The sequence below is a fragment of the Podospora pseudocomata genome, assembly GCF_035222375.1.
Source record: "Podospora pseudocomata strain CBS 415.72m chromosome 1 map unlocalized CBS415.72m_1.2, whole genome shotgun sequence".
In the NCBI taxonomy this organism is placed as follows: domain Eukaryota; kingdom Fungi; phylum Ascomycota; class Sordariomycetes; order Sordariales; family Podosporaceae; genus Podospora; species Podospora pseudocomata.
Window position 1 is genome coordinate 402888 of NW_026946364.1, and position 27148 is coordinate 430035.

Consider the following 27148-nt stretch of genomic DNA (forward strand, 5'->3'; position numbering starts at 1 on the left):
AGAAGGATGCGTGTAATTTCTTCTTTTGGTGCTTTACTGATAGGAATGAAGATGGGAGAGGTCGCCTGTAAGGGCGACAACCCTCTCCAGCTACAAGAAATCAGGGGATGGAGATGTTCAAGGTGACCGTTTTCTATCGAGCAAGGTCACTGTGAGCCCAAATAAGCAGATGAAAAAAAAGGCGGTAATAGGTAATCTACAGAAAAGAGCAAAATTTATAGAGTACCTATGCGCGAAAGCAGAAACTACCTAAGCAAACCAAGCCCTATGACCAATACATGCTTGGGTTTGGGTTACTAACCTAAGGTGGGCGGCAATTGCTCACCACGTTTTCTCCCACCTTGTTGAAGCGGACCTGATGTTTGCAGTATCCACATGGGAAATATCTGGTCATACACAGCTGCCTCGTTGTCAGGGTCGTCATGAAGAATTCGCTATACTCCTTCAAAAGCTCATCTTTGACTTTCTTCGCACTGTTCAGCTGCTTTGCTGCATCATCAGGCCGCGACAAAGCAGTCAACACCTTTGAGTACCAATACTGAGCTCGAGCCACCCCTTCAGTTGTCCAGTTGCTTCGATAGTGACACTCAAACTCTTGCCTGTTCTTGGGGTCAGTATAAGGCAACATACGGTAGACCAAGGCAACCTGAGGTGTGTATCATTCACTTGCTCAGCTTCAGCATTGCGACCTTCTAGATGCAGAAGTATTCCCACTGCGTCATGGCTCTCAAGTGTAAACTGGGCATTTTCCCCACACACTTCAATCCTTGCCTCGAGCACCTTATGATGTTCATCAAGGGCTTCTTGCACCCTCCCAGCATTGAACAACCAACATGCCAGGTCATAACGGGAAATTAAGACTTTTGAGTCTTCCCCGCCAGCATGGGCCTCCTCCAATTCCATTCCCTTGCGAGAAAACGCGACAGCTTTGTCTGGATGGCTTTCTGCCATCAAGACGTGGCCAAGATGGTGGTAGTACTTTGAGTACTCGAAAGGGTATTCGTCTTCGGGGCCCCATTTTTTGTAGCAGATCAATAGCTCCTCCATGATCTCCCGTGTTTTCTCAAACTGGCCGCGTTGCAGGTAGACACAAGCAAGATCCCCTTTTGGGTTTCCCCACCGGATCTGATCCTCGACTGTTACCTTTTTGGGAGGAATGCGGGCCAGTTCTTCTTCCCGCAGTGTGAGCAGTACTTGACGATGTTCCAAACTTTCCCCACGTCGACTGACACCGGTGCAGTCGGCCAATATTCCAGTAACAAGATAGATGTCCCTAATGAGAGCCTTACACTCTGCAATCTCTCTAACCGAGGTTGGCTGTTTCTTGATAATCTCATCGGCTGTCTTCATAGCCAAGTCACACTCTCTGATCTGTCCCGTATGCCAAAGGAGGCACCCAATGTTAGACAGCATTTTGGCAAACTCAATGTCGAAATCAATGGGAGGCTCAGGCCAAAGTGAGTTTCGCCGCGATGCGAGTACCTGGGGTACGTATCGGGTGAGCTCGGGCCATATCTTCTTTTCGTTCTGGGCCAGGCGTGATGCTTATGGCGGTACTGCATTCACATTCAGCATGGCAATGACTTCCATGCATACTGTGGCACGGAGTGAAGCGTCCTCGTTTTTGGCTAGGCCATCCGGCAAGTTCATCTGCAGAGAACGGTGAATTTCGAGTTGATGGCCACCGTCCCCTTCTTGTCTTTTGACGAGCTGTCGGAGACCTAGGTCTCGTCGTATTGAAAGATACTTCTCCTCGTCGTTCAAGAACTGAAAAGATGGTAAGCTATGTCCTGCCGAGTATCTGAGAAGTGTTTCCGGTATACCATGAGGACTGAGGCATGCCAAGATATGTAGGAAGTGACGAGACTGTTTGCTGATCTTGGACAAGGCAAGGTCGAAGACGGTTGACAATGTCCTCTCATAATTGCGTACAGTTTCTGTGCCAGAGCTTGCCCAAATCTATGATGTCTTCTGAAGACTTTTGAATATCTCGACCATCGAGGAACGATGAGCACTCCTGGTACCCTGCGACCGTGACAATAGCCAGTGGTAAGCCTCCGACCCAGGTACAAATCTCATGAGCTATACCATCCTCTTCCTCGTCCTTGGCACCGCGACCCAGGATCTTGAAGTAGAGGGCAGATCCAGACTCCTCAGACAGTGGTTGTAATTCCAACTTTCGGAAGTCATTAGTAATGGGTAAAATATGTGCATGCTGGGTTGTGATGATCACGGAGCCGCCCTTAAAATTGACGGGAATGTAGGTTTCAAGGAGCCTTGCGTCCTCCAAGTTGTCAAAGATGAGGAGCCATCTTTTGTAACTCCACATTGGGATCAGCATTGCCATGACGTGGAGGCAGGTACGAAGGTATGCGATAAGCTTGACTTACTTGTCCCTTCAAGCCACTCACGAGCACGCTCAATCTCCCAGGAGCCAGAGGAGTCGGGACTCGGAGGGGGTGTCGAGCTGAGAAGGCGAACCTGGCGCAACTTGGTGGCAATGGAGATAAATGAGTCTTCAAACTGCTGCGCCTCTTCTGCCTTGATCCAGAATATAGCATCGTAATGCTCGCGAAATCTCCAGTAATATGCCAGCGCCGTTTGAGTCTTGCCCTGTCCTCCCAGGCCGTGAACTATAACGCATGCAGCATTCTCACCTTGGGACGATCTTCGAGTCATGAAATAATTTTGAATCTCTTGCAGTGTGTCTTCGCGACTCATGAAAGAAGGATTCGGGGACCAGTTGATGTTGGTCACTAGGGAGGGCACATCATAGCTGCTTGAAGAAGTTGTTGGCCGACCCTCTTGCGCGCCCAGCTGCAGTCAAAGGGTGGGGGCAATTATCCCATCTACTGAAACTTTGGACAACACATCTCCCTAAGGACGTATCCTACTTGTCTACCTCTATAACACCACATGCCACTTGTACCGTTCCAAAGCCCAATTCGCTTACGCGAGCCCAATCTGATGTCGGCCAAATGCCCCTTGTCCGATATTTCTCTTCCCTTGAGGAGTTGAGTTTCTTTCCATCTAATTCTCGTCCTGCGGGATGCCAACTCCACCTTCGTGCTAAGGAATTCTTTCGAGACAATAACCTCTTTCACCATTCCTCACACGAACCTAGCGCCGATGGCTCTTCTCTGCCATCTCCCCACCACACTACGTCAATTCCCCCGTCTCTTCCGACGTACCCCGAAGATCCCAGCCGCCCGCAAACATACGATGAAAGCAGTAACCGAGTGCTCCCGTCTGCAAGAGTTGACTCCCTCCATCCTCGAGATCCTACATGTATCCGGGGCTGCTGGAGCTTCCGTTGGCGTTCTCGACGGTCAAACAAACCAACTGCATGTCGCTGGCTACGGGTATCGCGATGTACAGGCTGAGTTCGTTCCAAATGAGCATACGGTTTACCACCTTGCCTCGCTCTCGAAAAGCTTCACGGCAGCCGCTATTGCTCTATTAGTAGCCGATGGAAAATTGGCATTCGGAGACCGCATGTGTGATATCCTTCCAGGCTTCCACCATGCAAACGGCCCAATCAATCAGCAAAGCACGTTGATTGATTTCCTCTCCCATCGAACCGGCCTTGCAAGCAAGAACGCACTGTGGCAGCAAGACGGACCTGAGATTTTTACTCGGTGAGAACGACACGCTACCAATGGTCTCCTATATGGAGGCCGCTCAACCGTTGGGGGAGCAATGGACTTATAATAACTTCGGCTACGACATTCTAGCAAACGTCATTGCCCATGCGTCATGATAGTCCTGGGACGAGTTCGTTACTTCCCGAATACTTCAACCGTTGAGCTTGCAAGACACAACGACGGCCGCTCACCCCCCAGAGGAAAATTGGGCTCGTGGATACATGCCTGGCCCGGATGGGACGCTCACGGGTGTTGGAAGACCCCAAGTTTCTGAAGGAACCGTCCAACAAGCAGCCATGGGGTGAAGAATAGTGTCAATGATCTCTTGGTTTATTATAAGGCTGTGTTGGATGCCTGGCGTTTGGAAACGGGCAGTGGAATAAGCCAAGACCAGAACTTGCCACCGCTCAAGAGTGTCAAAGAACTTCCGACACCACGTATACCCCTGGATTCCGACGCTGACGAACAATGGTATGACGCAGGTTGGGCAATAGCGGAGCTGCCCGCGCCCTTGGGGAGCATCGGCACCAACGGCATGTTTCCTTCCACCGATGCCACTGGTTGGACGCGGATGTAAGAGGGACACGAGTGACGACGATAAATCGAAGGGACCTACGGTTTGGTATCATAACGGCAGCCTCGTTGGCTTTTTCAGCTCGGTTCGTATCCTTGACAAGACTGGCGCCATCATCGTTATACTTGTCAACTCCGTACCCGAAAACGATGCAGCCGACTGGGTGGGTCAACTTCTCTTGGAAGCTTGGCTGGACGACTGTAGCGAGAAGAACGACTACGTTTCCCTGGCCGAGCAGAGCGCCGCCGCCTACGATGACATGTGGGCTCGATGGCCAGACCTTGATGTGCTAAATGTCTTTCATTTTGGCACAGATGACAAGGGTCATATCGAGACTCTCCGGTGGGAGAATGACCCTGATGTGCCGGGCGGTGAAACATTTGTGAAGAAATCCAGTGAGACCCTTCATCATAAGGTGCGCACGGGGCTCTAATGAACGGTGAAGAGGTAGCGGTGTAAAACGGGTGGGAATGAAAGAGACATGGTAGATTCAGTATGTATACGTGCCTGTTGCGATGACAGTAACTCTCAAACTGGCTGGAACGGTTTGTAGAAGAAGCAGTTATTATGTGACCTCGAGGCGTACTAAGCTTGTATTTTTCAATGTATTGACCACTTGGCGGCTAAAATGACCCGATCTTCATTTAACCACACAAACAACATAGGGACCCCTAAAATGACATAACAATTGAAACATGGTGAGGTAATGCCGAAAGGCTACCAATTCCGCACGTTCGATATGACATCATAGACATCATCCATCTGCTCGAACCACATAAAGCTCACCGCGCAGTAACACGTGTTTGCCTTTTGTGTGACTTCCAAAGACCAACCACAACAACCAAACACTTCTAGATACCATCAAGCTGTTTCCTCTCCCACTTTTCTTCCACGCATAACACCCACGGAAAGAAACCTTACCTACCTACACAATGGCTCCCTCCCACAGCGAAGTATCCAACCGTCCCAAGAACGAGAACGACCACCTCGAGACAGGTCAGCAAATTGCCCACGGCTCCGCCGGCGACCAGAATGTTGGTCTTCCTCCCCCCCCCTTCTTGATTGTGCCCAAAGAGTAAGCTCGCTGACAAGTCCTAAAACAATAGCTCTCCCCGAAGGTCGCCCGTGCAGATAAGCAGGCTCCTGCACCTGAACACGAGCATGGGGCCGGAATTCCAGGTATGAATGCCAGTGGAGGCTCCAGTCAGGGGCTGTCGACGGGGCCGAATGCTGGTCAAGGGAAGGGACCGCTGAAGCCTTGAAGTGATTGGGCGCGCGGCTTCATTAGTGGTGCTTCTAGGTCGTTAATAAAAGCCTTCATATTGACTTACTGGCTTGATTCATCACATCACTTTAATGTGCAATGCGGCCTGATTGCAAGGGGGTTGTAAGATGCGCAGTTGAGGGTTAATACGGACTTGGGACTTGGGACTTGGGATTTGGGAAATTTCCAACAAAGAGGTGTAAACTAGCTTAGCTCGCGGCCCGCGAGTAGGTTTTACAGATAGTTTGAAGCAGTCGGGTTGAGCCAAGTATCGCGGTCTTCCACACGCATATGTTGGTAGAACACGGAAGTGGTAATCATGTTGTCTTCGCAAACATCTAGCAGTAGCTTCCGTCTATCTCAAGGCCAAGAACTCAACAGCTGATAATCTAGAGACTCCAGGCGCCTGAAATTACATGATTTACAACTTCCTTTGTCTACCAAAGGTGTTAGGCCCTGGGGGCTTATTGTCCAACACGCCCTCAATCTCCTCTAACACATCAGGCGTCAGCTTCTCCAGCAGCTTCAACGCACCGATGTTGTCCTCCAACTGCTCAATCTTGGTAGCACCCAAGATAACCGTGCTAACATTGGGGTTCGAGGCAGCCCAAGCAAGCGCCAGCTGTGTGACACTGCCTCCAAGACGCTCCGCAATCTTGGTCAATTTGCGCACCTTTTCAATCTTGGCCTGCCCAGCCTCGCTCTTGAGCTCCTTGACAGTGTTCTCAAAGAAGGCCTTGTTGGTGGCAAAACGCGAGTCCTCGGGGATGCCATCATTGTACTTGCCGGTGAGGATGCCGCTGGCAAGAGGGGACCAGATGGTGGTGCCGTAGCCGTGGTGCTTGTACAGATCCGCGTACTCGACCTCGAAGCGCTCGCGGTGGAAGGCGTTGTATTGTGGCTGCTCGACAACGGGGGCGATGAGGTTGTGCTTCTCGGCCAATCTGATGGCATCGGTGATCTGAGCGGCGGACCACTCAGAGGTGCCCCAGTAATAGGCCAAGTTGAGGTTGCGGATCACCTGGGTGAAGGCCTCGACGATCTCGAGCATGGGAACGGTGGGATCGGGGCGGTGGGCAAAGACGACATCGACGTAGGGCTGCTGGAGGCGGGCAAGTGACGACTTAAGACCCTCGACGATGTGCTTGCGGGAGAGACCGCGGGTGTTTGGCTCCTTGCGACCAGTACCGAAGAAGACCTTGGTGGTGAGGACGTACTCATCGCGGGGCCAGGCGAGCTCCTTGAGAGCTTGTCCCATCTCGACTTCAGACTCGCCATTGGCATATGTCTCGGCCGTGTCGAAGGTTTGCTGACAAAATCTGTTAGCCACCCCCTAACTAAACTCGTTTGCGAACTGTGAACTTACAATACCGTGATCCCAAGCAGTCTGGAGAATCTTCTTTACAATCTCTCCCTTCTGGGTGCCGCCGTATGTGAGCCACCCGCCGAGCGAGAAAAGAGAAACCTGCAATCCGGTGTTCCCAAGGTACCGGAATTTCATTTCCTTGGGATCATAGGCGCTTTGTACAACAGGCATGATGGGCAGATGTTTGATGGAGATTGGAGGAATGATTTGACAATAAACGGGACAGAACTTGGGATGGAATAGGGATCAATTGGAAGCCAGATCAAGGACCCAGGAAGTATTTATGAACGGGTTAAGACCGAGATGAAGGCGGACTTTGGGGAGTTTATGACGAAAAGCCGCGGTGGGTGTTCTCCTCTTCTTTGCTGTTCCCGCCAGAGGAGAGCTCTCCCGCCCCAATTGTGGAGAGACCCCAATGATCGCAACAGCTATTGGCATTGTGACGACATCCATTGTTTTTTATCCGCCATCGGGCTTTCCTCTTTGCGCTTGGTTAGCTTGGAGCTAGGCCCAGGCAGTGGGGGTGCTCAACAACCGCCAAAGTTCCTGAGTGAGGTGGAGGGTGGTGGTGTGTGTCAAGCGCCTACTGCTTGGGCGTCGCAGGAGGGACCATTACCAATGGGAACTTTCTAGTATTGTATTTCTAGCTGCCGAGGCAGGCGGGCTGCTTTCTTCCTCTGGTGACCGGCATCCTCAAGGTTGGGAAGAAACATTGTCCCTGAACGACCCCGCGGCAGTGGAGAACCCCGCAGTTTGCTGATGGGGTGCATTCAATCGATGGTGGGGCATCTTAAATCCAGCCATCTTGTCGAGACATTGGTTGGGAACCCAAGTTGTGTCATGGGCATTATATTGCTTTCACCGGCCCGTGCTGTAACAGAGGATTTATATGTAACGCGATCGGGTTGACTATCTCCACATACAAAGGTGAATCGAGCACGCTGAGCGCCGTCTTGCTGTCAAACGCCTTTCAACGAAAACAGGTGGGTGATATCATACACTAGTGGCAGTCAACATTGTTTTCAATGGCGATAGGAAGCTGTGGCATCATGGGATCTACGCTCCCCTCATCGTTGCAAGACAGCTACTATAGAGAGCATAATTGCCGCTATTCCACAGATTTCAAGCGACAAGACAGACAGAGGCTGCTGTAAACTGTTGAGTGTTGAACGACCTAATGCTTACTTCACTTGCGAGGTTAGCATGAAAGAGAGCTGTGACGGCAAGGCTGCCTGCCTGCCAGCAGTGGCCTTGGCTCTTTGCAGGACAATAAACATTAAGCATACGGAGGGAGCCTAGAAAACGGCAAGAAACTTCACTGAAGAAATGTGTTAGTCGTATACATAACGGCGTAATGAACCGGTGGCCAAGGATCCGTCGCCGGTTTGGCAACGGAAAGGGGGCCGAGGAAACCACACAGAACATCGTACGCTGCCCAACACCGGTCGCGTTTGCAACAGGGCCAACAAGGCTGTAGAAGATGATTAAAGTCAATAAAGATGCATAAGTACATGTGGAGCATATGTACAGAGGGTATCGGTAAGTCCAACCACCAAATCTCCAACGCCAAAAACACCATTTCCTCAGCTCTCGCAGAATCTTCGTCCTCTTGGCTTTGGCCGAAGGGCATCTGACGATGGCTTTTGTATGCGAGTGAGCGACCCTGCCGGGCCCTTACGCTTTCGCTGAACCGGACTGCAGTCCCTCTTCCACCTTGTGCCCATACACTGAGCTGCACTTCTTGGATCGCGATGAAGTAAATCATCGACTTCATGATCGACAAGAGGATGAGATCGTAATGGAGAGAGACTGCGGTGCCGTCGATGAGATAGGGTTGTTGCTGTTGTCTTCCTATCAAAGAAGACCTGCCCTTCTGCTTTTGGTGTGGCCATATCGGCATTATCGATATCCACCACGAAGGGTTGTACTGCCTTCCGGACGCGGTCAGTGAACGAGGTCGCTTCGGCTTCAACGCCACCCCTCTCAGCTGCTGAGGTGCCGGCGACGGTGGAAGCCGCTGGCGACTCCATGTCAGCAGACTCGGACCGTGGGCTGGGCTCATCATGATGTGTGTGAGAAATCGATCCGGCAAGATCGCAGCAATCGGGTTCGGACTCGGAGTATGAGAGGGTTCGTGATGGTGTCTCGTAGTCGCGATGATGATCGATCGGCGAATCGACGGATGAATCTGAACACATCGTCATAGAACGAGGCGAGGGAGGAAGTATCGAATCGTCGAGGTCGGTCGAGAACTCAAAGGGCTCGTCGGTCATGGGCACAAGACCGCCATCATCGTCATCAAAGAGAGAGCCTTGGGAGGGCGCAAGCGAGTCAACGCTGCTGTCCACCTCGGAAGAGGAGGACGAACCCTTATACCACGGGTGGTCGGGGGGAAGATAGCACGCAAAGTATCGGACGAGAGAGTCAAAACTCTTGGTTCGAAAGAGCTGAACTGCGTGCTGCCACTGGTCTTCACCGATTAGAGAAGGGTTGGCGATGATCTCGAATGCCGCTGACTCGAAGCATTCATTCAGTTCTCGCATGCGCTGTTGCTTGCGTTGGCGGAGTAGACTGTGGAACTCGTCGGCCGAACTTGCTTCGTTGGAGATTTCGGCCACATCGTGGTGAAAAGCCACAGGGTCGAGGAGGGGCAGGGGCACCGTGTTGTATTGATCGTGGAGCTTGGTGAAGAGGTCATCTCTCCTCAATCCAAACTTCCAATGGGGCCAGCTCCAACATGTGTCGGCGGGATCGTCCATCCTCGGGTGGCAGGAATGGTGGCAGCAGTCGGTGGAGGCGGGTCTGGAAGAGGAAGTGCTGTGGGTATGAGGTCGGAGTCGGGGGAGGGGGTCGAACGGAAGAGTGAACCAATACTGAGAACCGGGGACTGGGAGAGCTTGCTGGAATCGAAAGTGAGTCTTGCGTCGGCGCTGGAAGCCATCTAAGCACGGAGGATAGTAGAGTACATCGTGAGAGTTTAGTGTAGTAATTGTAGTGGTTTGAGCGCTGGACGACCGTGTCTCCAGGTGATGATGGCGTGAGGGTGATGGTGAGGATGAGGGAGAAGACGGAGCAGGGAGACACCGGGCGCTGGGGGGAGGTCGTCACAGAAAGGGTCTCGACGGCTTAGGTGCGACCGGGATGGGGGACCGTCAGGTGTTTGGAAAGAACGGCCGCAAGGGCTGATGTGTTGGATGCCCCAACTCGGAACAGTGGGAAAACTCATTGGCAGGTTGTGCTGCCTTCCGAGCCAATGAAGTGCATCGTCTAAGCAAAGGAGTGGGGCCCTGCCTGCACTTTGCTACCACACCGCCGCCTGCGACCAGCTTTGCCTACATGTCGCTTGTTGCATCGCCCCCCGACAAGCCAATCAGTGCATTTCCAACTCATGCGGTCCTGCCGTTCAGCCAATCGCCAGCACAGTGTCCCGCCCGCCACACGTTCCACAGGCAGTTTTCGTAATCAGCCTGCTGCTGGTGCCCGACCAAAGGATGGGAGTGAATGCATCAATTTCCGTCATCATTCTCACTCATTTCTTGTCCATTTCCTCCTCCCACACTTCCTTGGTTTTCCATCACAAAAAACCGTGATGAGCGCCTTCCAAAACATCCAAGTGCCTCAAGCCTCGAGCCTTCTCAAACTTACAGCGCTCACTCCCTCAACCTTTGGGACCGGCCGCCATCATCTTGTTTGATTGAGAGCATGACTCCTTCCTTCCCTCTTGGTAATCCGCTCGCTCCTTTTATGAGATCATGTCACCCCGGCTGGCATCGCCTCGCCTCCTCCCAAAGTTCTTCATGAACCCATCCATGATTCTCGTGATGCAGCTCGCCCTCACTCAGCCTGGGCAGATGACACTTTTCAGAAGGATGTGAGGGAGGTGGCGTGTGACGCTGACGTCTGAATCCCACGGGGGTGAAGATAGTACATAATTCTCTGCCCCGAGACATTTTCTCGTTCGCTGCATGAAGGAGGGGGCAATATCCTGCACGACTGGTGCTCTGCGAATCACGATGCACACGGTCCCATACTTTTCTTGAAGCCAGCGTGGGCAAACAGTCCCATCATGTGCCACCACCACTCAGACACAGGCCTCCTGAAGAAGATCACTGAGTGCCTACCTGAGGCCCAAATCGGAGAGGATCAGAACTGCCAGGCGCTGACGGCCGTCAACATACCATAACACCGAACTTTCCAGCCGCCAGACTTCTCGGGCCCAACAGACGCAATCCGTCAACGGATGGCTGAAAGCTTGGACAAGCCATCAGAGCCTCACTGTTAACTCAGGCCGTGAAGCCCTACCAAAAGGGACAGCATGGGCTGAAGCGACCCAGGGCGCTGGAACTGGCAAGTCGGCGTGCAGCCAGTTGCGGCCTGGGTCATGGGCGAGGTATGGCTCTTGGAAGATGATGGCGGCATTTGACTGGCAAAGCTGACCGGGAATGACGGCGATTTAAACAAATCGATATCATCTGCCAGCCCTCTTCCAAGTCGAAAGAAGCATTCGGTCAACTACTGCACTAACACGGCAGCGCGCGCGAACAGGCGGACCGGTGCTAGGCACCCGCCGGACCGCTGCTCTTCTGAGAGCTTCGATGACTCCCTCCAATCACCTCGCGCCTGGTGAGGCTGATGCCCCAGCCAAATCCATCAGCAGGGCGCAAACCTCCAGCGCTCTTCCACCTTCACTGGTTCATCTGACTTTCACTGCACCGGTCATTCAGCAAAGATGGCTCCCCAGCCTTGAAACAATAACGTATACGCGGCCGAGAGGATATTGCTTCCTCTTATGCCGGCCTGTTGTTCGTCTTGATTTCGCAGTTGTCCTCTCGCTCGCTTTCACCCCACGATTTTATCTTGTCTGCAGCGCTGGAGAGCTTGCCGGCTCCCTCCTCTACCCTCTTTGCCTTCGTTCCATCTGCGCACATTTTACGGTTACTCAACCCCTTACTTTACAAGTGAACAGCTCTGTTAAACTCCGTGGGCCCGTTTCTTGCTTCCTTCCAACTATCAGACCCCAATTCATTGACTTGCGCCATGATTACCCCCAAGGCGCTCGCGGCGGCAGCGGCGGCCGATTCAAGGGGATTCTCGCAGGCTTCCGAACAAAAGACCCAACCATTTTCACAATCCGAAATCCAAGCCCGTCTGGCTCGTTCCAGGATGGAGGAAGACCGCTCCATGTCTAGCACAGTTCCGCTGGACAATTTGGTGGTTCCCCAGGACAGAGATATCCGCATTCTAATGAGGCCCTTGGCGCGGGGTCGGTCCGTCAGTCCAGGCAACCACGAGAACTGCGAATGGCTCGCGCTGCACGCAGAGGTGACGGATGGCGGCGATGACACGAACCACAGCGTTTTGGCTGTCACGCAAACCCACAGGGACATCAAGTTTTCTGTCCGCGTTCCTGGCCAACGGCGCAACGACGAGCTCTGGTGCGAGCTGTATTTTGTTCCACACAGCAACGAACTAGTACTGCTTAACCGCTCCGAGGTGCCGTTCAAGCTATACCGTGTGTCACAGCAAGTGCCGGGCAGCCCCCGGGAGCACTTTGAACTCAAGCCTAATTTCACCAGGGCCCTCGCGCCGGGCACCTGGCGGATCAAAATCGACGACGCCGACATCCTGGACTTTCGTGTCCTGGAGAAGCGTGCGGCGAAGGCGCGCCTGCTCTCAAGCTCTTCAGCCTCGGATCTCTCGACCATCGACGGCCAGCTGGTAACCGTGACTAGGAAGCGGTCTTTTGACGACGATGACGATGACGAGCCTGCCACCCCTGAAAAGAACGAGAAGAGAATGCGTCCATCGGAGCCCGAGGATAAGAATGAGGACGGGGTCATAATGTTTCTTCCGGCCACAACCAACCCACTGGTCTTTCCGCTACCTGGGACTGGCAAAGAGATTTCTACATCCGACGGCCACCCCCTCTTGGACCTAGAGTCTGACGACGTCGTTGAGATTCCTGGCGTCAAGCTCCCAAGGGGCGGCGAGATTGACGAATACACCATCGCCAAGAGGGATCAGATCGCTACATCCAGTCTCTCTACTGTGTTCACTGCTGACCACTCTGATGTCCCAGATGGGGTCATTGTTGTCAAAGTCTTGAAGACACGGACCAACGCATTGCCCAATAACGAAGCCGCCATTGCCAAGAACGTGATCCGACAGGCCGACATCTGGCTTCGAGAGCTTCAGTACCAGGAAAATCTCGAGCACAAGAGCATTGTGCGGTTGTATGGTGGTGATGCCCGGTTTCTGTCCCTCTATATGGAGCATGTCGATGCGCGCGACCTCACCGCTAAGGGCACGTGGCGTGTTGCCAGTACAGACATGTTCAATGGCGATCGGTCAGACGCTTCCCGCATCCTGCGCGACATTGCAAGTGCTCTGCACTACATTCACAGCAAAGGCTTGGTGCATAACGACATCAAGCCAGGCAACATCTTGTACAGCAGGGACCGCGGAGCCGTACTGTGTGATCTGGGCTTGTCGACCAAAGCCCGCGACCCAGTTGCAGCTGGCACACCATGGTACGTCCCACCCGAGTTTATCGGTTTGAGGCAGCGCGGGCCCGCAAGTGATGTTTGGGCGCTGGGCGTGACAATGCTCTACGTCTTGGGCAAGATCACCTGGCCTGATGTTCGGGCCAACCAACGGCACCCGCGCCATTTGTACTGGATAATTGCGAAGCTCAACTCACGAGATCGCGGTCCTCAAAAGGAGGCCGTATCCAGGATGCGCGAGTGGCTCGGCGAGGTTACGAGTGCCCGCAACAGCCTGGACACACATGACAAGCTTGAAAGGCTTGTTCACGGCATGTTATCACCGAACCCCAAGGAAAGAGCTACAATCAAGGACATCGCTGGCCACTTTCTTGCTGAGCAAGTGACCGAACGATAGAGGGCCACGATGGTCCTGTTTACAACCATGCCACAGCACCAATTTCATGTTTCGCTGTTACACGCAGTTTGGGCGTCCACGTGAAGCAGACAAGCACTGCGAAGTAAGTAAAAATCATGAAGCATACCTCAGCGGATAGCCAGTGTGCCTCGAAACATGGTCAGTGGGCGTCGAAAGATAGTCATCTTTTGAGGCATATTGACCATTTTTTAAGGACCATTAACTATCTTTTGACTCCTGCTTTCTTCAATTATGACATGTTTTACTAACGCATGACGCAGCAATCTAGGTTACCATCCACACTACCCATAGCGATATCTATCACGCCACGCTCACTGCGTCCACTATTATACGCTCAAACCGAATACAAATAGACCAGTCAGCGCGGCCACAGAGGCCAATACGCCAACATTGACACCAACAACGGTCGACCCAGCAGTCTTTGTGCCCCCTATTTCAATAGCTGCCGCCGACACTCCTTCTGAAGTCTTGCAAGCATCACCACTCAACACTGTCGCGTTTTGCCTGAACCGGATATCGGCACAGTTGTACAATGACTGGCCCTTTTCGCCCAGCGTCACAACCTGAATGCTTGCGAGCGACCCATCCTGAATTGGCAAGTTGGCCGGGAGAGTCACCTTGGGGATGCACAAAGTGCCATTGCCTGTCGAGTTGAGGAACGGGTCGGTCAGACTGTAGTTGAAGTTGGCCACGTTCTCACCGAGGCCGAGATTGACAAAGATGTATGTCCACTCGTGGTGCAGATCGAGAACTAGGGAGCCGCCGTCAAGGGGCCAGTCGGTCACGTTGCCGAGGTCACCAGGGACACCGGCGCCTGTTTGGAAGCGGGGGATGGGTCAGCAATTTTCTTTGGGAGGAACAGAGACTTTGGAAGGGAGATATAAGGGAAGGGAAAGGAAATAACGAACATGGATATTCCCACTGGGAGTAGTTGCTTGTGGAGGCGCTGCCTAGGGTGTTGTCTCTCCAAGTAGGGTACTCGATGCCGAAGTGGGCGGTGGCGACCTGAGCGGATGCCAACAAGGCGAGAGCGGTGGTGAGGGCCATTCTTTTTCTGGGAGGGATACAAATATTGATGGACGGTTTCAAGTGATGGAGGGAGGATATATGATTGGAATATTCGAGGGAGTGGAGTATTTGACTGATGAAGGATGAGGATATGATGATGCTCCTGGAGAGATCACAATGGGCAAATTCGTATGCCACGGATGGGGTTATATATTTGGGAGTTTCGGGACGATTTTTTTTTCTGGAAGTGAATACAACAACTGATGGGTGGGATGGAACAAATGGCTGCAGAAGGATGGGAAGCACAAGCTTAGTTATACTTACTTCTCCCTCTGTTCCTTCCACCAACACCGAGCTGATGATGGGGAAGATGTCGACAGGGAAGAGGGGGCCATCCTCACCGTAGCTAGCTGTATTTTTACTAGCCAGTTCTCCCCCTTGGCCAATGACATATAGAGGATTACCCTGATATCTGAGCAAGTTTGATATCGCCATGTGCTTCTGATGTGTGTTCCCCTGCAAATGCATCCTGTTGTTGTCCTCGCTTCCATCCCTGTGGTTTGTTGATGCGGCCGAGCACCAGGAACCCCACACTGCGGCGGCGAGTCCCTCGCTGCCAAGACCTGGGACTTGCCTTTTTGGGAGAGAACTGGCAGTGAGGGGGGGTTGTGATTGGCTGGGAGAACTGTGGAGGGGAGGCGAGAAACTTGCTCAAACACACGCAGCATTGCAGTGATTATTGGCTTTGCCCTTGTGGGGATTTGTAACGACTTGTTTGAGTTGGGAAGTTGATAGGTGATGGATGAGAGTGGTGAGAATAAAGGTTGGTTTTGACGAGGTGGGATTGGGAACCCCAACCCATGGTATGGGGGTGTGCGGATATTGCGTGCTGATACCCAAGGAAGGGAAGGTTCGGGAAGGCAATATGCAGTTCTGGGCGTTGGAATTACACATCGGTCACCTCACTCGCCCCCTGGTTTAAAACACCGGCCTTCTCTCTGGGCGTTTTATTTTGATGTTTCTGTAAAGGCCAATATCTGAGGTATCAACAAAATTCCCAAGCAAGGATACCGCCACGACGCAAAAGCTTCCAGGGCTGAACATGGACGCGACTCCTCTTAGAAAGCAGTTTTCCACCCATTGCGTTTGAGAAAAGTAACCGCGCATTCCGTTTGAGAAAATAAACAACCCATGGTATTTGAGAAACTAACCCACACATTGCGTTTAACAAAAGAAAGGCCAAGTTCAACGTTTTCCCCCTCTCTTTGATCAACCTGTTCTCAACCATGCTCCTCCTCCACATACAGAACAAAAACATGGAGAAACCTCAACAAACACTGAAGCCAAACATTTCAAGCATGCATAGCTATCCAACTTCACAAATGGAAACGCTAAGAGAGATCCGAAACGACAAAAGACGGCACTGAACCCAACCAAACGACATCATCTCAAACAACATAACGCCCATCGTCGTCCTCCTTCTCCTCAGTGAAATCATCCCCCCAATCTTCAATCGCCTCCCAGTCCTCGGTCGTCCGCTTGAAAATCCCGTCGTCATCATCCCCCTCGATGAGCTGGCGGTTGGTGATCAGCACCCCGTCTTCTTGCTCGTCAAACTCCACGCCGGAGTCGGAGTCTGAGTCTTCGTCAAAGCTCAAGCTCGCAAAGTCATCGTGCTCGATGCCGCAGTGCTCGCAATATGTAGCCAGGAAGTCGGGGGTGGAGAGGACCTCCCATTCTTGTTCGGAGTCGGAGTCGATGGGTCGCTCGTTGCTGTACACGTTTGGTTCATTTGGGGGGGTCGTCGGCTTAGGGGGCTGAGGCTCGAACGTGGGAGAGGGGCTGGGCTCGAGCGTTGGAGGCGTCGTGGACTCGGTCTTTTTCTGGTTGCCCATAGGCACCTCGCTACCCATGAATCGAGACTGACGATCAGGGTTGTACGCCGATATGTGACCGGTCACCGCCGGAACAGCCTTGGGCATTAACTTCAGCTCGGCCTGAGGCTCAAGTTTGACCTTCAGCGGCAGCTTCGCTTCAGCTGCATGATGAGCAACAATGACGGAAGTTTCAGGCTCAGCCTGAATCTCATGCCGTAACTTTGAAGGACGAGGCGTTGACCTCTTGGTTGTCTTGCCAACAGACCAAGCGTCGTCCTCACGACCGACCCCGAACTGGCGCTCAAACCCGGTCGCAAGGGGGACCTTGGGCTGGAGGAGCGGTGTGACGCGATTTGGTGAAAGCCTAACAATCGGTTTTGCCTTGGCCGCAATTTCACGCTGAGAATCGAGAACACTTTTCGTCTCGAGGTTGCTGTCAGGTAGATCTATATAGATGGGTGTTTCTTTGTGTCTGAGAGGAGGTAATTGCCGCAACGAGTCCCTCGGGGTCCCAGGGGTTGCGTCGACAGGGTTCCAGTTATTGGTACGATCCTTGGTGGACTCGGCGGGTGCAGCCTTGTCGTCGGCAAGAGCCGGACTGTAGAAGGGGGCAGTGGAAGGGATTCGGTCGTCATCGAGGAGAGTGTGCTCGTCTTCGTTGTCATCGTTGGCGTCAAGGTGATGGGTTGCTCTTCTCTGGCCAAGGACGGGACATACCTGCCCATTGCAATGCTCTCGGCCGTCTCGAAAGATTGAATGTGCTTGGGTTTTGGTGGTGGTGGTGGTGGTGGTGGTGGTGGAAGAGGCCCTGCAGTTTTGGCAGTGTTCTTCATCTGGCTCTCAATGGCAGCACAAAGCTCGAAAAAGTCAGAGTCTGAAGGTGTGAGGGCGAGCCCTGAAGAGACTCGGCTTTTGGGCTTTGGTTTGTATCCGCTCTTAGCGAGGATCTGGTGAAGAACTTTGCGATCGAGACGAGGGGCGTCCCATTTCCGCTGCAAAATATCAGCCAGCTTTACTGGGGCTGTGCCGCTGAGTGATGGTTCATCGTTGTTTGAGCCTTTCTGTGCGGTGGTCATTTTCAGTGCATGTAGCTTGAATGCAATCCGGTTTCTCAGTCGGTAGAGTTTGTATACTTCTTCCTCTACTGGGGACAACACATTGGATTTGACGTGTCCGCCCGAGGTCTGAGCAGCGTCGTTACCGGTCAAATACCAGTTCTGCAACTGAAAAAGGAGCTCTATGTATTGTCTGAGCTCGTGCATCTGCTCCTTTGGGGGCTTCTGGGCCGATCCCGATGGCGAAGATGGTTGCTGGGCCTTCGCTGAATCAGTGGTGCTGTCCCTGTTCAGCACGCTTCGGACACTCTGGGTCGGAGGTCCATTGGATCTCCAGCTCTGTCCATTGACCACTTGGGGTTTTTTAGCATGCGATTTGCTTCCCCTCTTGATGGAATCGGACATTGTGATCTCGACGATGCCAGCTTCCAAACTGTCGCCAGGAGCGTTGGTTGTGGAAGAAATGTCGTTGGTTGCGGAAAAGGTGAAAGAGCGGAGAAATGCAGACCTGCGGTGAAATTAGATTTAAACATACGTGGCTCCGGAACGAGAGGGGGTGCCTTGGTGGGAGATGGCGCGCCTCGCCCAGCAAACCTCGCCGCTCGGGAACCCGGAAAGCATGATTTATTGCCAACGGTCCGGCACTCATTGAAGATTAAACAAGGAAAAGTATGGAGAACTATCATCGTGTCCCAATCACCCACAATATGTCTTGTTCCAATTCTCACTCAGTAGCAACCTTGGATGGTGGAGCCTTACCCTTGGACGATGAAAGTCAAATAAAAAGATACATAGAGAGCTGATGTAGACTGCACACAATATCGCGGCAATTTATTACCAGAGGAAAGCGCAGGACTTTCAACCCAAATATTTCCCATCACATGACTCGTTTCGTAGTGGTGATGTGGCTAGAGTTGGTATGAGCCAGGCTGAGACTTTCAACGCCATCAAAAACCCAAGGGCCAATACGTGCTTCCAGCTGATCCACATCAAGTTTCTTTTCTGTCCATATCCTCCACTCCGTCTTCCCCATCCTTCTCTTCATTCTCCCCATCGTCCTGCCCTTTCCCGCCAAAAGAAAGCCCGCCCAGCACCTTGTTTAGCTTTTTCATCTCGACCCTGTTTTTTCGGTGCCGTCTTCGTATGGCCGCCTTTTTGTCGGGTTTGTACCGTCTTTTTTCAACGCCGAGCGCGTTTGTGCTAGCAGAATGCCGTTCGCTGCCGCTCTTGTTCGGGTTCACAGGTGCCATTTTCAGTTTGTTTTCTTTTTCTGCGCATCCACGTTAGTATTTTCTGTGTTCTGTTTCTTTCTTCTTGCTCCTTTTTTGGGGACGAATCCAGAGATTTTAGTGCTTACTTGATGGTTTGATACCAAGAGGTTTTGCTAGCGGCGTGTGCAGTGGCTCGGTGCTGATCTTGGATAGCTAGACGGTAGGTGAAGATATTGTAGTGTTGGTGGGATGTGTCAGAGGTTGGCAACAACGGTGAGAGACTAATCCATATACTAAATGAAGATCAGGATGGCACAGTTCAATGCCCAGTGACAGGGAAAGTGGATTCTCTCAATACTGATAAGCTTTTTTCTTGCCATAGTGCGGCTCCCTTTAGGGTGCTCTTAACTCTTGATTGCCTTGTGACTTGAAAGCTGAGATGACTCCTGTATTCACTCATTGCACTCACTCTCAAGTCCACCAGTCCACCAGTCCATCTCACCCACGTGAGCATCTTTCTCTTCCCCTGAATTACAATATTCACTCGTGACTTTTGAAATGCCAGTTCGTGGACACATTCTCTCAAAAGTCTTTTCAAACTTTGCGGCGCTTGAAACTCCACAGAACATGAGATACAAGTCTCGAGTCTCCTGTAATTCGTCTGGGAATCCACCTCTTGACAAGAGTGACGATGGGTGGCCAGAGATGGGTGACACAGCTGAAGTATCCACCCAGGTTGGACCTTTCTGGTGCGTTGAAATTTGCTGCAGCACAGGAATTTGGCATACATGGATTTGACTTGTTATTTTTGCTGAAACATACTGACAACAGCTCAGCTTTATAAGGTCTGGTGCAGTCCTATACTGGGTATGCAGAGGAAGACAAAATCGTGCCTGAACATTTAAATCAACAGTTAGAAACCCCCTTGCGGATAGACCGATGTTCCAGATGTTAGTGTGAGACATAAGGCCTGTTATAGGTACGCAGAGTGGATTAGAAATCAAAACCTATGCCTGATGCTCTTTTCGCGTCACGTTCCGTTTCTGGTAGTTCAGTGCGGTATAAGTGAGCGGGTCCGGTCAGGAAATCTGACGTCATCACAGATCTGTACTCCCACCAGGTCCTCGTTTCAACCGACTGGTAGATGTGCGACTTCGGACTGCAGTGCCGTGAGGGGGCTCCGGACTCTCAAGAGCATTGAACAAATCAGCTGGACATGGTCGGCTACGAGTCAACACAGTGATAGACCATTGTCCGCGTTGTTGCCGGTGCCAAGTACCCCACATGCATGTCAGTTCAAGGGCGAGCCCGTTGCTACCATACCCCACCGCCGTCTGGATCGCGTGTCAAACATATAAACCGCCCCCTCATCGCCATCAGAACCCCGCCAAGATCGAATATCTTTCCTCATATTCTTCCCCCGCGTTGCGTAGTCAACTTTGATCCTCGACACAATGGCGGACCAACAACAAGTTATTCTCTTTGACCTTCCCAGCCAGCCCCCTTGCAAGGCTTGGTCATTGAACCCCTGGAAGAGTGAGTCTTGACCCTCAAGATGAAGTTTGACCTATCGTTGACATTATCATTCTAGCCCGTCTCCTCCTCAACTTCAAGAACATCCCATACAAGACAGAGTGGCTCGAGTATCCCGACATCGCTCCCCGTCTCTCCCCTCAGTGCGTCCTGTCCTCCGCTTCAACATTGCCCTTTTCCTTTACTGACACCGCCTTAGCCTGCCGCCTAACGAGGAAGGATCAGCTTACACCATCCCCACCGTCATCCTCCCCTCGGGCAAATACGTGACCGACAGCAAGGTCATTGCTGAGAAGCTCCAGGCCCTCTACCCCACCCCGCACATCGACCTCGCCTCTCCTTACCAAGCCAAAATAGAAGAACTCATGCCGCAGCTTATGAAGAGCTTCAGGCCAGTCTACCTGCCGCTCATTCCCAAAAGCTTGTTGAACGAGAAGAGCCGGCCATATTGGTATGACACGCGAGGCAAGCTGTTGGGAATGGAGGTGGATGATTTTGGCAGGGAGAATGGCGGGGAGAAGACATGGGGGAAGGTTGAGCCAGTTGTGAAGGCGGTCACGGCGTTGATGAAAGAGAATCCAAATGGGCCGTTTTTTGAGGGGAAACAGGTGGTGTATGCGGATCTTGTGTGGGGGGCATTTCTGATTTTCTTGAAGAGGATGGATCAGGGGGTGTTTGACGAGATGCTGAAGAGGAGTGGTGATAAGGCGGTGCACGAGGCGCTCTTGAAGGGGTTGGAGAAGTGGACTGATAGGGATGACCAGTGAGGGCGAGGTTGAAGATGAAGATGTATTGAGAGCTTATATCTGCTCAATATCAAAGTCTTCCTTCCAAAATAGCCCCTCCTTTCAAAGATGTTTTTCGCAACGATGCCTTGATGCAATATATAGTGAAGCAGGCCACAGATCGCTTGCCAAAAAAGACAGATCAACCTTCGACAATTTGGCTTCCCCAAAGGCTTTCCGTCATGGCTTTCTCGCCTTCCTCGGTCCATAGTGATTGAGCTTTATTTCTGTGGAAAGGTGGAGCTGGTCTGGGCCCTGCCGAGCCCACCAAAGCTCGATTACTCTCAGATATTAGATAGTCTCAGAGCCCTAACAAAGACAGTTATATTAACACCGGTTATACTCAGGTAGGCTTTATTCTAACTATTTGGCAGTGGAAAAGATAATGTAGTGGTTATAAGTAGCAAGAAAAGCTTGCACTTTCACAGCACCTGTTCCATTACCTAGTAGGCCTACCTGGATACATGTGACGAACCCCTATCCAGAACCTCCGAAAAGAATACTAGTCGAAGGCGCTTCTGAACAATCATGGTTCGGTACAGCTAAACAGTGTACAACAATGGCTTGTCTCAACCACAATAGTCAAGACACCAACGAATGTGACTTGTAATTGCATACTGCGGAACTGTTTATCTACACCGGCCAGTTCCTCCGTATATATCCCCCAGTGGATTACCTGGATCACTTCTCCCAGTGTAGGCTCACCATGGATCACTCCCGTCACCTTAGGATCACTTGGATCACCACGCTCCTGGCGCTCCCAGGCGCTCCACTTCCTATTGGTTCCCGTAGCGATTGGCTGGCACCTCCCGTGCTCCACATACTGTTCAACCTGCCTGTTGGCTTAACTGTGACACCAGCACAGAGTAGCACATCCCTACACACCCCTACACAGGCCAAAGCCGGTGCTGAACCGGCCCAGCACCGGTCCACTCACGAAGAAGGTAATTCTCAAAGTCGACATTCGGAACAGGAACTAGGATGAGACCCTTCAGAAGACTAACAAATGTCCAACTTCCGCTCACAAAAAGAACCCCCATGTCTGCCAATCATGCATTTCTTTCCGTGCACTTCTCACTCCTTCTATTCCATCACGGTCGCGAAACCACTCAGTCAAAGATATGTCCAAGTGCGGTCTCGCATCCAGGGTGTTCCGGGGATCCGGACCCACAGCAAGAGTACTTGGAATCTCCTTCCTCAATCTCCGGATCGCCGTGAGCAGAGCAGCGAACAAAGCGACTGGTTGCGAACATGCCTGTTGTTGAAAAGGCAAGTTAGTATTTTGTGGTTGAAGAAAGGTAGAAACAGATATGTGCGTTTGTTGTGGAGGTCGCGAAGGTATGAGCTGTGAGCCTATGAAGCAAGCAAACGCCAGACCATCAGATGTGGCGCAATGAGTCTATATATGATATAGTATTCACTCTGGAGAACTGATGGAACTAGGAAGCCTTCTCATCTTCCATCAACCTTCTACCACGGCCTATCCCACTGTGTCGCCATACATCTATCGTCCCCACATTATCTGACTCTCCAAACTCATCTCCACATACCAGAGTGCCACACACAGGTGTTCTCATCGGCCGTTCTCTCCCCTTGGCTGTCAAAGACCTTCATGCACCGTTGGCACTGGGCCTGCTTCACTTCCAGGTTCATCTGGAAGTATTTGATGGGGGTGTCAGGGACGGCGGCAGCGCGCTTTTGGGCCTCGAGTGTCGCGGCTCCATCATCCAGACTATGGGTGAGAAGATCCTTCCTCTCCTTGAGTTCGATTCTCGCGCGCTTCAACCCACGTCTGTCGAGAAGCTCGAGCTTGCGCTTGGTTTGAGGGTTGATTGAAGCCAGAGAGGTAACCTTGGGCTGAGCGGTGATGGGGAAAAGAACGCCCGGTTTGGGGACAGGAGAGGAGGGTTCTGTGGTGGAAAAGAATTTTCACATCAAGATCAGTTCAGAAGAAGAGGATTGGAGGAAACAAACTGCTGCTGGGGATCTTCGGGGAAGAGCCGGCACCTCTGGTCTTCTTCAGAGCCTTGGCACGACGTGATGAGGGGGTGATGGTATCAGCGACGAGGCTATCAACATCCATCCCGTCGAATGGAGAAGTGACGTCTTGGTCGGAATTGATGTGGTCGTCAGCCTCATTGGTCTTGGTGTGGACAGCCTTGTTGGTGGTAGGCTCCACGGCAGCGACAGCCTCGTTGACCGTATCGATCTGAGGGATCACATCGATCTCTTGGTCATGATTGCTTGAGGAGGAGGACGTCCAAGGAATGGTCTCCTTGCCGAGCGAGGGACGCGGGGTGTCACCGGGGGCGTACACCCAGTTGGGAGGGTGGTAGACGGGGGTGGGTTTGCTACGACCACCACAGCTGATTGGGCCTGTGGCATAGTAGTAGCGGTTGTACTTCTCCGCCTTTTCCTTCGCAGCGAGATTGGCGACGGGCTTCTTGTAAGTGAGGTCTTCCTCGTCACGGGGGTAGCGGGTCGAACCCCCGGATTCAATTTCGGCGAGGTCGCTGACCCCCATCTTGAAACTTTGTCGACACAGTATTTACTTGTAATACAAAGGGAGAGACGGTAACACAAACAAGTATTGGATCAAACAAGTCACTCCTTGTGAAAGTATGAACAAAGGACCTCAGATGAAGACCTACGGGAAAAAGTCGCAGGAAAAATTGAGGACTAGAAAGGAAAGAAGGAAAATTCGTGGGTGGTGGGAATCAAGGAAATGTGGGGCTTCAAGGCAGCAGACGACGACATGGTCGTGTTTAGCAGGCCGAGAGGGCCATTCAGTGATTGTATAGTGGCTAGTGGGAGCAAGTAGGCCTGTAAGCCCCTGTAGAACTCAACTGCCAGGATGTGACCGTGACTGTTTGAATCACTTGGGGCTGCCCAATCTCCTATAGAAACACAGGTGCAAGCCATCTCCCTGATAGAGCTTCAGTCAACTACATATTTTAAGCACAGATCATCTTTTCATGACGGCTTTTCTGAGTACATTTTCTTCATCACACTATGTGTACGTCACAACTTTACACATCCCATGGATATAAGATGACCTTCAGTCGCAATGATAGAGGCCCGAATGATTACTGGATGAATTTCCCCAAAGATAGACAACTGTGATGTTTATTTGCATACCAATGAGGTTATTGCCGCTCCAAGCCGAGAATTTACTGCAAGCTCCTCCTCACATCCCTCCACCAACTCTGCTCCTTGCTCCAATCACCACCAATACACCTGGCACCCGACCTCATGGGAGGATTGTCAGTCGGTCCCAAAATCGAATCCATATACTCTAACAACTCCTTCAAAGCATCCTTTTCCCTCTCCCCAAACTCATCCACCAACTCCTGCTCCGGTTCCTTCTGACTAACCACCCTCGACCTCCTCCACTCTTCCCTCCCATCCAAATCATGAGCCACGCACGTTTTCGAATAGATAACACTATTAAAGCTATCCATCCTCTCCGCCTTTTCCTCGTTCACTTCCACCAACTGCCTCTCCCTCCCCTGTCCCCTCGCCTCATGACCACTCTCAGGATCCATCCTCGCATACATCTCTGCCATATTCACCTCCCCCGACTTCCTCGGCCCCGTCGGCAGAATCTTACTCCACGGCGGCAACGACACCGGCCTCCCTCCCCCAGCAGAAAACCCATTCCCCGCCACCCGAGGACTCATACCATCCTTCCCATTCAAGCTCCTCACCCCACCACAAACCGCACTCGACCGTTTCAACGCCTTCTCTTTCTGCGCCCACTCCGAGTCCCTAGACCCCTTCTTTGGACTCTGACTAGGCAAAACAGCCCTTGCATCCTCCTCCTCGCCATACCCAATAGGCGACTGCACCAGACGCTGCTGATTCGTCACAGGCGGGTATTTATATTGTGAGAGGAAACTCCCCATCGTCATGGCCGAGTCAGGCGGCGTCTTACCACCTTTGCTCATCACGGCAAGAAAATCGTCGTCTTCAAAAGAGGGGCCGTTCATGTTCCTCTCTAGTCTCAGCGCCAGAAAGGGGGTTTCTGGCTCGACGACGATAGGGGCATCATTCAAGAAGGGGGCGCCCGGGTTGAGCTTGTTGCCTGTTCCGTAGGGTGCAGAGGCCAGAAAGGGCGTTTCGGGGATTGGTTCGGCTGGTTTGGTGGACTTGCGACGGTCCCGGCTTTTGCTCCTGCTTCGGGCTCGCTTGATGACCTGGGAGAGGCGGCGGGTGGTGGAGGAGGAGTTGGGGGGGTAGTTGCTGAGGGGGACAGGGGGGACGGGTGGGAGGTCGGGGATGGGGATGGGGACCGGTCTGATGACTGGGCATTGGGCGGAGGATACCCTTTGTGAAGAGGGATCTGTTGCTGGTTTGTGGTAGACTCGTTCGTGTTGGTAGTGTTGGTAGGGTGGTTGATGAGGTCTTTGGGGTTGTCGCTTTTGGATTGATTGGTCCGACGAGGTTTTCTTCAGCGTGATTGCCCCTGGGACGGAGATGACTTGGAGTTGAAGAAGCAAAGCTTGGTGTGAGGAGTTTCTTCGGGGTATGACCAACGGGGGAAGATTGTCGTGGCGCATTTTTTCCTTTTTCTGCGTGGGCTTTGAAGTCGCATCGGAAAGGGATGACGATGAATCTCGCGGTTGAAGAGAAAAACGGGGTATGCTGAAGCGTTTAGATGGCATTTCGGTTTGATTTGGTCCTGGTGCTCGTGGAATCCGTAAGGAAAGCGGAACTTCAAATTGGGCCCAGTATTCCCCACTAAGCGGCAGGGTTTTTTTGTGAGTGTTTATTGTTTCGGTTGTTGTTGCCATTGTGGTGATGTATTCAGGGGTATTTTGGTTCTGCACTGATGCGTCCAAGACTTGGTACCAATGGGCCACCGGCAAAGCGGCAGAAGGAAGTAAAAAGGGGGGCGGTAGCGTTGATATAACCTTTCACCCGTCCTTTTCAAATCACTCACCAAACGGGGGCTTAGACAAGATCACCCGACAAACGTTGCCCCGATTTGATGTGAATATAGACGGCTTGGTTTTAGTAGGTGGAACGGCTGAGGTAGAAACCGATCAAGAGCCGACAGAGTGGGAAGCGCCACTTTTACATCCTCATCTTGTAATGAGTGTGCGGAGAATTGGTGTGGCTCAGTCCCTTACGATCCTCACTTGACAAAGAACGGAGCCGGGAATATCTTGTGCGCATTAGTCGTGGCGGGCTCTAAGAGGGCCGGGGCACAAGGCCAAAACTAACAAAAAGGCCCATGGGGCTGAAGATCAGCCGCGCCCCCGACCGCAATGGCGAATACGCAATGGCAACTCAGGATCCGGGGCAGTGGACGATGACGAGGGAGCCAAATGCACGACGGGAGGTGGGAAATCCGGTTGCTCAGCCTCCTCCGCCGTGGAGCCAACATGTCAGCACTCAACAACACTTTGACAGATCTTGACAACAATGATATTAAGCTTTGAGTATTTACAATGATTTCTACTTTGCCCTTTACAACTCATCTCTCTCACCTTGACCAGTATTTTCTGAGTTGCTCTGATGTTTATGGTTGGGCCCAACAGTCTGGTCGAGACTGTTGGACCCAAGTGCATCTTGGTTCTTTGTTGGTTTGCACAGCCCCCTTTTTGATCGCCAGGCCGCGCGCCAGCCAAACCTTGCTTCTACCGCCATCAACCCTGACCATGAAATGTAATTTGTTTTCCAAATGTGAGATCCGAGTAGTACCTGGGTTGTCGGACCGAGAACCAATGACTTTCTTGCTGTTTCTTGAGTGTCTGTGGGAACTTTGAACAGCCAGTTCTGGGTTGGGCACAAGTCACTTCATACCAGCAGGGAATCAAAAGCACGGTAAAAAGGCCACAAGCAGCCATGGAACAAGTTGTCTTGTTGGACTATATAAGCAAGGCCAGCCAGTTCTGTTTTGTCCTG

General features: G+C 52.1%; 9 protein-coding genes across 9 annotated transcripts; 4 read left to right on the plus strand and 5 right to left on the minus strand.

Annotated features, from left to right (window-relative positions):
- Nucleotides 1-4195: 4195 nt before the first annotated feature.
- Nucleotides 4196-4651, plus strand: QC762_101220 (uncharacterized protein; the record flags this gene model as incomplete). Its single annotated transcript, XM_062884502.1, has 1 exon — nucleotides 4196-4651. One exon carries the CDS (start codon nucleotides 4196-4198, stop codon nucleotides 4649-4651), a length of 456 nt encoding a protein of 151 aa, XP_062747341.1.
- Nucleotides 4652-4978: 327 nt separating this feature from the next.
- Nucleotides 4979-5738, plus strand: QC762_101230 (uncharacterized protein). The gene is made up of 2 exons (XM_062884503.1): nucleotides 4979-5252; nucleotides 5325-5738. Exons 1-2 carry the CDS (start codon nucleotides 5151-5153, stop codon nucleotides 5478-5480), a joined length of 258 nt encoding a protein of 85 aa, XP_062747342.1. The 5' UTR covers nucleotides 4979-5150; the 3' UTR covers nucleotides 5481-5738.
- Nucleotides 5739-5764: 26 nt separating this feature from the next.
- QC762_101240 (uncharacterized protein) lies at nucleotides 5765-7459 on the minus strand. The gene is made up of 2 exons (XM_062884504.1): nucleotides 6849-7459; nucleotides 5765-6791 (listed from the first exon to the last, which is right to left on the minus strand). Exons 1-2 carry the CDS (start codon nucleotides 7017-7019, stop codon nucleotides 5904-5906), a joined length of 1059 nt encoding a protein of 352 aa, XP_062747343.1. The 5' UTR covers nucleotides 7020-7459; the 3' UTR covers nucleotides 5765-5903.
- Nucleotides 7460-8431: 972 nt separating this feature from the next.
- Nucleotides 8432-9607, minus strand: QC762_101250 (uncharacterized protein; the record flags this gene model as incomplete). The annotated part of the gene is made up of 1 exon (XM_062884505.1): nucleotides 8432-9607. The coding sequence occupies one exon, from the start codon at nucleotides 9605-9607 to the stop codon at nucleotides 8432-8434; it is 1176 nt and encodes a 391-aa protein (XP_062747344.1).
- Nucleotides 9608-11885: 2278 nt separating this feature from the next.
- Nucleotides 11886-13748, plus strand: QC762_101260 (uncharacterized protein; the record flags this gene model as incomplete). Its single annotated transcript, XM_062884506.1, has 1 exon — nucleotides 11886-13748. The coding sequence occupies one exon, from the start codon at nucleotides 11886-11888 to the stop codon at nucleotides 13746-13748; it is 1863 nt and encodes a 620-aa protein (XP_062747345.1).
- Nucleotides 13749-13760: 12 nt separating this feature from the next.
- On the minus strand, nucleotides 13761-15179 carry QC762_101270 (uncharacterized protein). The gene is made up of 2 exons (XM_062884507.1): nucleotides 14678-15179; nucleotides 13761-14583 (listed from the first exon to the last, which is right to left on the minus strand). The coding sequence occupies exons 1-2, from the start codon at nucleotides 14814-14816 to the stop codon at nucleotides 14096-14098; spliced, it is 627 nt and encodes a 208-aa protein (XP_062747346.1). The 5' UTR covers nucleotides 14817-15179; the 3' UTR covers nucleotides 13761-14095.
- Nucleotides 15180-19981: 4802 nt separating this feature from the next.
- QC762_101290 (uncharacterized protein) lies at nucleotides 19982-21557 on the plus strand. The gene is made up of 3 exons (XM_062884508.1): nucleotides 19982-20456; nucleotides 20512-20596; nucleotides 20653-21557. The coding sequence occupies exons 1-3, from the start codon at nucleotides 20375-20377 to the stop codon at nucleotides 21218-21220; spliced, it is 735 nt and encodes a 244-aa protein (XP_062747347.1). The 5' UTR covers nucleotides 19982-20374; the 3' UTR covers nucleotides 21221-21557.
- Nucleotides 21558-23183: 1626 nt separating this feature from the next.
- Nucleotides 23184-23762, minus strand: QC762_101295 (uncharacterized protein; the record flags this gene model as incomplete). The annotated part of the gene is made up of 1 exon (XM_062884509.1): nucleotides 23184-23762. The coding sequence occupies one exon, from the start codon at nucleotides 23760-23762 to the stop codon at nucleotides 23184-23186; it is 579 nt and encodes a 192-aa protein (XP_062747348.1).
- Nucleotides 23763-24408: 646 nt separating this feature from the next.
- QC762_101300 (uncharacterized protein) lies at nucleotides 24409-26031 on the minus strand (the record flags this gene model as incomplete). Its single annotated transcript, XM_062884510.1, has 1 exon — nucleotides 24409-26031. The coding sequence occupies one exon, from the start codon at nucleotides 26029-26031 to the stop codon at nucleotides 24409-24411; it is 1623 nt and encodes a 540-aa protein (XP_062747349.1).
- Nucleotides 26032-27148: the final 1117 nt, after the last annotated feature.

What these genes read in the sequence shown, in the direction of transcription:
- QC762_101230 (XM_062884503.1), top strand. Translation starts at nt 5,151, where the DNA reads ATGGCTCCCTCCCACAGCGAAGTATCCAACCGTCCCAAGAACGAGAAC. An exon ending in GCTCCGCCGGCGACCAGAAT is followed by an intron (nt 5,253 to 5,324) that starts GTTGGTCTTCCT and finishes CTAAAACAATAG; the next exon opens with CTCTCCCCGAAGGTCGCCCG.
- QC762_101240 (XM_062884504.1), bottom strand. Translation starts at nt 7,019, where the DNA reads ATGCCTGTTGTACAAAGCGCCTATGATCCCAAGGAAATGAAATTCCGG. An exon ending in CTGCTTGGGATCACGGTATT is followed by an intron (nt 6,792 to 6,848) that starts GTAAGTTCACAG and finishes AGATTTTGTCAG; the next exon opens with CAAACCTTCGACACGGCCGA.
- QC762_101270 (XM_062884507.1), bottom strand. Translation starts at nt 14,816, where the DNA reads ATGGCCCTCACCACCGCTCTCGCCTTGTTGGCATCCGCTCAGGTCGCC. An exon ending in CTCCCAGTGGGAATATCCAT is followed by an intron (nt 14,584 to 14,677) that starts GTTCGTTATTTC and finishes GCTTCCAAACAG; the next exon opens with GCGCCGGTGTCCCTGGTGAC.
- QC762_101290 (XM_062884508.1), top strand. Translation starts at nt 20,375, where the DNA reads ATGGCGGACCAACAACAAGTTATTCTCTTTGACCTTCCCAGCCAGCCC. An exon ending in GTCATTGAACCCCTGGAAGA is followed by an intron (nt 20,457 to 20,511) that starts GTGAGTCTTGAC and finishes TTATCATTCTAG; the next exon opens with CCCGTCTCCTCCTCAACTTC. An exon ending in GCTCCCCGTCTCTCCCCTCA is followed by an intron (nt 20,597 to 20,652) that starts GTGCGTCCTGTC and finishes ACACCGCCTTAG; the next exon opens with CCTGCCGCCTAACGAGGAAG.